General features: G+C 36.8%; 1 protein-coding gene across 1 annotated transcript in view; it reads right to left on the bottom strand.

Annotated features, from left to right (window-relative positions):
• Positions 1–2,116: 2,116 nt before the first annotated feature.
• Positions 2,117–8,409, bottom strand: part of LOC131431777 (clavesin-1-like) — a 53,640-nt gene continuing 47,347 nt past the window's right edge. Inside the window, exons 4-6 of the mRNA XM_058597656.1 lie at positions 2,597–2,901; positions 2,364–2,514; positions 2,117–2,292 (exon numbers count right to left, since the gene is read on the bottom strand). Coding sequence (XP_058453639.1) covers positions 2,258–2,292; positions 2,364–2,514; positions 2,597–2,901 — 491 coding nt within the window. The 3' untranslated portion in view covers positions 2,117–2,257. The remainder of the gene's footprint in view (positions 2,293–2,363; positions 2,515–2,596; positions 2,902–8,409) is intronic.

Here is an 8,409-nt window from a genome sequence, read left to right as displayed (position 1 = left end):
AATAAAATGATGCCCTTTAACAACGAAAATAAAAGAAAAATTGAGACAAAATCATAGAAATAATGAATAGTAGATAAGAAACCTTTGTTACTTCTTTTTTACTGTAGTCTACATTTGTATGACGAATAAATAAATAAATAAATTTTGAAAAACGCCCTAAGTATAAAAAAATAATCTTACATAATGTTCCACAATTATTTGCCTATTCTTCAATTTAAATCTGTTAATGGGAGAGTTTGAAAAATGCATTTTAATGTCATCATGATCGGTTGTGTAGCGTACACAAAACTGTATTTTTTCGTATTAAATAATTAATAACCTTAGATAAATTGCGCAATAATTGTTACAAAAAAGATATAATCGTTGTAAAATAAGTTATACGAATTTATACAGATTTTTTTCTCCTCCGCCAACACCTCGACACTAGATGTGATTGTGCGCACAATCTGGCATCACCAAAATATCAGAATGATTTGGCACCGATAGGAGTTTGATAAACTGCACTCTTCGATTTCAGTTCAACAAGTAATTTTCTATCGCAAATTATCATTAAATAAGTGTTTTGTAAAGCTGCCTGACTGTCCGAGTTGAAATAAATTCGTTTTCCACAAAAAACATTGCTGGGAAGATGTCTGTACTCAGAAGAGAATGGTAAAGTACTCTTCTTGAAATGCGCTGAAGAAACCCCCCAGTGAATAATAAATTGCTCAGTTCTCATTTCACGGCAGTAGACACTAGCAGCGGGTCGACCATCCAACAAAGAAATGGAAGGATTGATTTTCAATATATATTAGTTACCGTCGGAACTTCAAAATTGCGTCTTATTATTTGTTTCGCCAAAAAAGGCAATCCGATTTTGGCAAAAAAAATTATATTGCTATTTTTGATTAACTTGATCGGCAGTGGAGTTTCACCAAACCACTATTTCACGGTCAAATTTTTCTTTGGTTTTTTTAAACTGTTTTGCCTCCAAAAAAATATTTTTGATAAAGTAAAAATCTTGTTCTAATTAAAATTTATATGTTTAAAATATGTATGAGTAAATAGTAAATAAGAAAATAGCCTCCTCTGGGTAGGTGCCTGTCTGCAGTTCAATTTAAGTTAAATCTGTTACCCGACAGATACTTCAAACATTTACAGTAGTAGTTCTTTTCAACTCACCGGGTGTTGTTTGTTCGATGATTGATTCGTTTATCCGACTCGGTTGGCACGCTCCATCATAACGGTTGTGGTTTGTGCCGTAATTGACATAACTTTCCTCTTCAAAATTTTCACAGAGTTCCAAATCGCCACAGCTTACCAGATCACTTTCACGATCTTCGTTCCACTGGTTATTTTTGCTATCGGGAGACGTTTTTAGGTGGGAATTTTCAATGCACCGCTGGAAACGGTACGGTTGATTCGACAGATTTCGATGCAATTCTCCGGAATCTAATCCGCTTTGATCGTAGAAATAGCACTCGTACAGTTCCTGCATATTTCCCCACAAATTAAATTGAACGACTTTCGGTGCGGGACAACCGTTCGCGGTGGCGTTTAAAATAATTATAAATCGAATAGAACCAACGGAGGCGGAGGCTAAAGGATTCTCCTCGTTGTAGAACGTAGTTGTTTCCGACAGTCAAAAACCTGCTGGTACCTCCTGTGTGATAACAACACCTTTCTGTTTCTGCGGGACTTTCGGTGCGTTACAGTTTTCCGAACGGTTTATTGCGAGCACGTGGCTTCCTTCCTTGCACATCATCATTCTTTCCTGTTTGGATCCCCGCGCACCATTCTTTCAATCTACGGGCAGATGCGCGAGAGTCATTTGATGAGCTCACGAGTTGCGTCCGATAGACGCAAAACACCTTTGCCTTTTTGGCACCGGTGTAGGAATACATGATGGACTGGAATTAGGTGTTTTTTTTTCTGTAGGGAATTGTTCTTCGCCAGTTCCGGACATTGACTTTGCTTATCTATTCAAATTATTCCGCGGTGATGTTCTGGGCGGGTGAACCTAAATGTTTCTAATTTGCGTTGCAGTTATTTTTGTTGAGGATTTGATAATCCAATGGGTATGTTTATACTCAACAAACCTGTTTACATCCTCATAGGAAAAAAAACAGAAATGATATCAAATTGTTAAACATTAAAGTTGACCTTTATTCCTTTACAATACAATATTAGCTACTTTTTTAAATAATTCAATTCCACACTCCTGTTAAAATTACTAGTATATCACATTGAATGGTTCATTTTGTTCACCTTTATTTCGTTACACTTCTTTGGGATATCCGTACGAGTTGGCATCTGTAAAAAGAGACATGTGAATGAGTTCTGCTCCGCCTACGGGTAATATATCAAAAAACGACTCGACTTACCCTCGTACTCTTTGTGATACTGCGACAGCAAATCCCCGATGAGCCGTCTGTCGTATTCCGGTGCCTCCAAAGTACCGCCGTAGTTGGGGCGCAAACAACCCGGATCGACGTACGAGGTGAGCGATGCCCAGTCCCTGTTATGGAAGACAATCTAGCAAATCGAGAATAGCGAACAAACAGAGCCAGTTAAGCTATTAGCTATTAGCTTTTTTTTTTTGTCACAGATTCTATACCCTGTTCTTCAGCTTATCCGACAGGAACGGCTTGAAGATGGTGAACAGCATGTTGAACAGATATGAATTGTTGACGATGTGAACCGCCTTCAGACGCAGCGCAGTGCACTCCTGGATCCACTCAACTACCATGGCCGCGAAACGGGGCCTGAACTGCATAATCTGCGACAGCGAGAGGCTGTCCATGTCCATGATGACGATGGCACCGTTCAGCTGAGTTCGTGGTTCAGCCATGCCAGCCTCCAGCGCGATTTGTACCGCGCGGAACAGGTCGTTCAGGGATACTTTGGATGGTTTCCATTTTTCTGTAGGGAAGCAATACAAAACATTATTTAATAGTGAAATGTCCTAACCAATTTTTTTAACAAAACAATGAACTGTCTATACTCGCTGTTTTTGCTTTCCCCGTCTGTTCTTAAGGCTTGTTATGATAATTATGAGCGAGCTGTCATATTATTTCATAGCCTGCTATGATCAAGTTGTAATCATAGTTCTAAAAAGAGTGTACTAAATACTCAGAGTAAAATGAATATCCAACACTCGCATATCAGCCCTTTGTGGATTTTTAGTTGCCATGATGGATTTCATCAAACCCTACTAAACTATCAGAATTTTCATAAATCATTGTAGCTTAATCCCATATGCAGAGCACTCACATATCAGTCTTATGTCGTTTTCGTTTTTAAATTGCACTACACCGGTGTAGCGAAAGCTGCACCTAAACCGTTCGTTTTTACCAATTGCACTACACCAGTGCTACACTTTTTCTGCACCGATACCACTGGTGTAGCACTCATCAAAAGTTTGGTGTAGCTCTGTGCAATGGAATCGTTAATTGTAGTCAATGGTTACTGTTTATGTTTTCGTCATTTTTGTTCGTTTATTCATGCTTCAGTGTAGCACTGCACCGGTGTAGTGCAAATTAAAAACGAAAACGCCATTATTCAGTGCAAGTTACATTGACGTAACAATTGTATTGATAGGTTATCCGGACATGACTTTTTTTAAAAACTTTTATTCGAATCCGATTTCCGGTCCCAATGTTACAGGTTGTTCAGTGTGTTCGAATAAATTTGGCTGTTCTCTAAGCGCTGAAAAAATTTGAAAAAATACTCTCTCACCGCTAGATTGAGATATCATAGATAGTTGAGCACGAACTTGTGTTCAAATGAAAGTCCATTCTACCTTATCGATCGCTGTCATCTTTCATAGATTCTGATTTATTGTTCCAGAGTTACGAGTGTTGAGTATAACAGTATAAGTTCAAACCCACACGTCGAGTTACGACACCAAAAACGAAGCGAAATCTTGAAAACCAAAAATAGCTTCTATTTCCAGGTTTAAGGGCTGAGGCTGTGTGTTTTAGGGTGATTTAGAAGGCTATTTTCACGCTTCAAATCTGATTTTCTCTGAAACGGTGACGAATATCAAGAAACCCAACTGACAATCTCTTAGAAAATTAGTTTAGATTGTTCTGTGAAAATTTCAGAATGATTCAATGACTTTAGCGGTCGGGAAAGTCTTTTTTCTGAAGGAAAAATTGCATAGCTGAAAACGCCGTCTTTCAACTGATTCATTGAATATCTTACCTTTAAAAGCATGTATCTAAAAGCTATCCTGTCAATGTCTAGATAATTTAATTTAGATGCGATTAGTGCATAAAAACATAGATGTAGTCGCGATAAAAATGAAGTGAAGGTAAGTCGATTTCTATTGGCATATTGTCGCAATACTTAAATGTAAAGGCGCTGCTTGTTTAGGGCATATTCAGGAGTGTTCTAGTTCTAGATGCATAATTTATGTCAGTTTTAAAATTTAAATCTAGAAATTATAACGAAATAAACTGGCAGCCCCAGCAGCGTTTTATCTGTGTTTCAAATATAGAAAAAATAGAACGGCAGTGTATACCAGTTTTAAATTTGACAGTAGAACTGGTCGAATAAATAAAACTAAAACGGATTGCTGGTGATACGTTTGTTTCAGATTCATTTACATTATAGACCACCCATATGAATCTTGCAGCTGCTGAATTTGCTCTTAGAGATGATACTATCAGCAAGAGCTGTCAAATCGGTAGGAAAATTTCTAATTACTCCTCCTTTTCAAAGATTTCTTATGAAAACGGGCAAATTCATTTGAAAAATCATAGTAGAAGTTGAAGAAAAAGTTTTTACTCTGAGGTGGTAATGTTGATCTTAGTTCATTGTGCGAAATCTATCTATTCAGAATGGAGCATTAAACTTGGTTTGATAGAATTTTTCAAATGCCTGGAAATAACAAATAAAGTATCCAAAATAAATAGTACTCGATCGCTATACATTCTAGCACTCGAGAAATCAACATTACACTGGTTTCTGTTTAAAAAAATGTTGATCTGAAAAAATCTAATCTTACCCAATTTCACACCTCTCTGAAGATTTTCCATATTTAATCGTAGTTTACACTAAAAAAACGTAATTAATCCACCTAGCAGATGATACCTTTTTTTCATCAATCCGCATGTGTTTTTTGCATGAATATTCTTCGGGGTTTCAGTTTTCATGACATTATTCTAATGTCCGTTGTTTTAAGTGGCAATTTGAGATTTTAATCACTCATTACTCTGTAATGTCGAAACTGCAAATCGGATCGAATTTGAATTGAGCTTTGAGAAACGATTCGATACTTTAACCGGAATTCGAAATTCGGTGTAACCGAAGTCAGACAACTTCACCTTAGTAGCTGTATAGTTTACATTTGTTCCAAAATGTTTGAAAATCAATGTAGACTTTGAGGCATCGTAGTGCGAATAAAATTTTTGGGTGCCTTCCGAAACGAAAACTGAATACAACCGAAAATGAAATAAGTTTATTTGGTTATCGACTATCCACATTTGCTAACCATTTTTATACTAATCACCCTGTATCTCCTAAACTGGAAGTTGGATCTGACTGAAAAACAAGATGTTTTATAAAATCTTAAAACTTTTCATTTGAATCTTAGATGATTTTTAGATTTCATTTGAATCTTAGATCGGTTCAGCCATCTACGAGAAAAATGAGTTACACAGTTTTAATTTCGTTTCACGTGTCATCCTGTAGTTCCGGAACTAGAGGTCGGAACCAAACATAATTCAGGAACCTTGTTTAGGAGCATACGACTTTTCATATGAATCTGAGTATATAGAAAAATTGAGTAAAATTATTTGTCACACACGCATTTGCTGATCTCGACGAACTGATTCAAATGGTATATGACTGTTATGCTCTTCCAGCATTTATTGCTGTAAGTAGTTTTAATCAATATAATTATGGAATTGCTTTCAACTCGAAAATACTGCTATCATCTGGTTTACATATGCTATATTCGAACGATTATGTTGCCAAAAACGAACCGTGCTATAATCGGTCCGAGGCAAAATATCATGCTGTACACAGTCTTTTATGTACTTAGAAACAAATGTATGTAACAGTACAAAAAATCGTGTTTTATGTTGCTCCCAAGCATTTCTTTGCCAGACAGCGCTCAAAACTTCTACTGCTGGAATAGGGGAAAAAGTCGCTTACACAAAAATTTCGATATCTCCGTTAAAAATGGACGGATTTTGACAATCTATGGCTTGTTGGATAGGTATTACTGTGCGGAATCAAAGTCTGAAAATATATTCTGTTTTCAAGGTCAATTGTGACAGATACTGTCAAAAAACTGAAAATTTTGACATAAAACTTCGTATAACTCAAAAAGTAAACATCCGATCTCAAAACCATTCAATAGCGTTCAGGGTGACGGGGAGACCTTTCATTTGCGACTAGTTTGATCAAAATCGGTCCAGCCATCTCGGAGATCTCGACCTCTTAGTTGACAACACACATACAGACACACACACATACACACACACACACGGACATTTGTTCAGTTCGTCGAGCTGAATCGATTGGTATATGACATTCGGCCCTCCGGGCCTCGGAAAATTTTTCTAAAGTTTGAGCGAATTCTATACCTATTTTTTATATTTATAAAAAAAGGTAAAAAGTAGTTGTAATCACTTTGAAATCGATTTTCTTCTACTCCGAGTTTATTTTTATTGCTGATATTTATTTGTACTCTTGAATAAACGATGAAAATGCTGCAAATCACTACTGCTGATATGAAAATTTGCGAAAGAATCCTCCTTTTCTTGGTTCCATTTTTCATTGGCAGGTGTCGCTACAGGTAAATCAGCTTTGCGACAAAGTGCCAATACACGTGCCATTTTTTCTGATCCAGTTTCGTAACTGGAGCAGAAAAAACGTAACGAAAAATGAGAGAGAAATAAAATCGGCTCAACAAGGTTGCCAAACAAGCGTTAGCTTTATTCGATGCAGACACATTTGCTCAAACTTGTAACCGAAAGCATCGAAACTTTCTGGTCACCCGGTCCATCGAGAGCAATTTGGCACATATAGCATTCTCCTTGAACGATGAAGTCTCAATGCCACAGGATTCCTTGTCACACGGATCTGTTCGCTATTGGTCACACGATCACTCTATGCAGGGTTCCGGAAGCCTCGGAACTGGCCATAGTAGTCTAAGCTGAATTATGTTTGATAAAACTCTCCTGGTGAGACTGTTTTACACTTATGTCGTTTTCGCTTGATGCCAAACCAAACCCTGTTTCCACCCTAACTGTTGTCAAACCGTTTGTTTGAAGCTAGTTTCGAACCTAGGTTCAACGTTGTTGAACTGAAAATCGAGTCAGTTTCGAACCTGATTTTTATATCAGGTTTGCTCAAACCCCCGTTGCTAAGTGCGAACCCAACACAGTTGTGTGAAAAGTCTCAAGCGAACACGACATTAGTCAAAAACCATCCAACGCATAAACTGGTTAGAAGAATTTAAACAGCCTACTAGATTTGGAAATCGTTTCTTCGGCCTTGTAATAGTGCGTTTAGAGTCGTGATGAAAAGGGTGAAAAACATGAGTATGATCTAGAAAGCCAAACTGTGGTTCGGTCCTCATGTTCTCGAGACTGTCTAGTCTAGTCAGTTTTTGGCAACATTCGAACGATCGACTATTCAGAGTCATGTCACTCGTTGTCGGTAGCTGCAGTTTCTACGAGTTTAAACACACAAAATTTAAATCTCATTTACAGTGTAGTTCAGTAGATGTACACGGAAAATAAAAACTACCTATTATTTGACTTCTTTTTACTTAATTTTGAGTTTTCATTCATTCGCTCCTTCAATTGTTGTCAAAATACAAAAAGCAAAACCACCCAATAGCGAGAGTTTCGTTCGATATGCTAAAATTAAGTTAACCGTATCAAACTGAAATTGAGTCAATACGACTAAACTGTAGAGTAAATATAATTCATCTTTAAATATTTTTAAGCACGTGCCTTACCACTTTATCTTAAATTAGTTAATTGAACGAAACGGATAAAAAATTTGATTCCAGAAATTCCAGCAGTAAGCGCTACTTAATTTTGAGTGGCTTTTTGTTCATTTGTTGATCTATAATATACCAAAATTGATCAGTATCTAACGGGGAAAAACAGATTGGAAAAATGACATGTGAATGTAACCTTTTCCTATTATCACATAGGCAGCAAAATGAACAAAAACAAAATCTCAAGTCAGTGTCGGTGGCAAAGCAGAATATAAAAAGGTTGAATTCACATGTCATTTTTCCAATCTGTCTTCCCCGTTAGATACCGATAAAATTCAAAACTAGCTCAAGACGGTTCTACCTTTTAACGAAAACTAAAAAAACGTATTGTTATGAAATACTAGTTGACAGTTGAATTTTGTCCACCACACAAAATAGATTTTGGATTGAAAGAATTTCGAACATTC

Source organism: Malaya genurostris, chromosome 2 (genome assembly GCF_030247185.1).
Source record: "Malaya genurostris strain Urasoe2022 chromosome 2, Malgen_1.1, whole genome shotgun sequence".
Taxonomy (NCBI): domain Eukaryota; kingdom Metazoa; phylum Arthropoda; class Insecta; order Diptera; family Culicidae; genus Malaya; species Malaya genurostris.
Note: the sequence above shows the minus strand (reverse complement) of the source record. Positions and strands in the feature narration are given on the sequence as shown.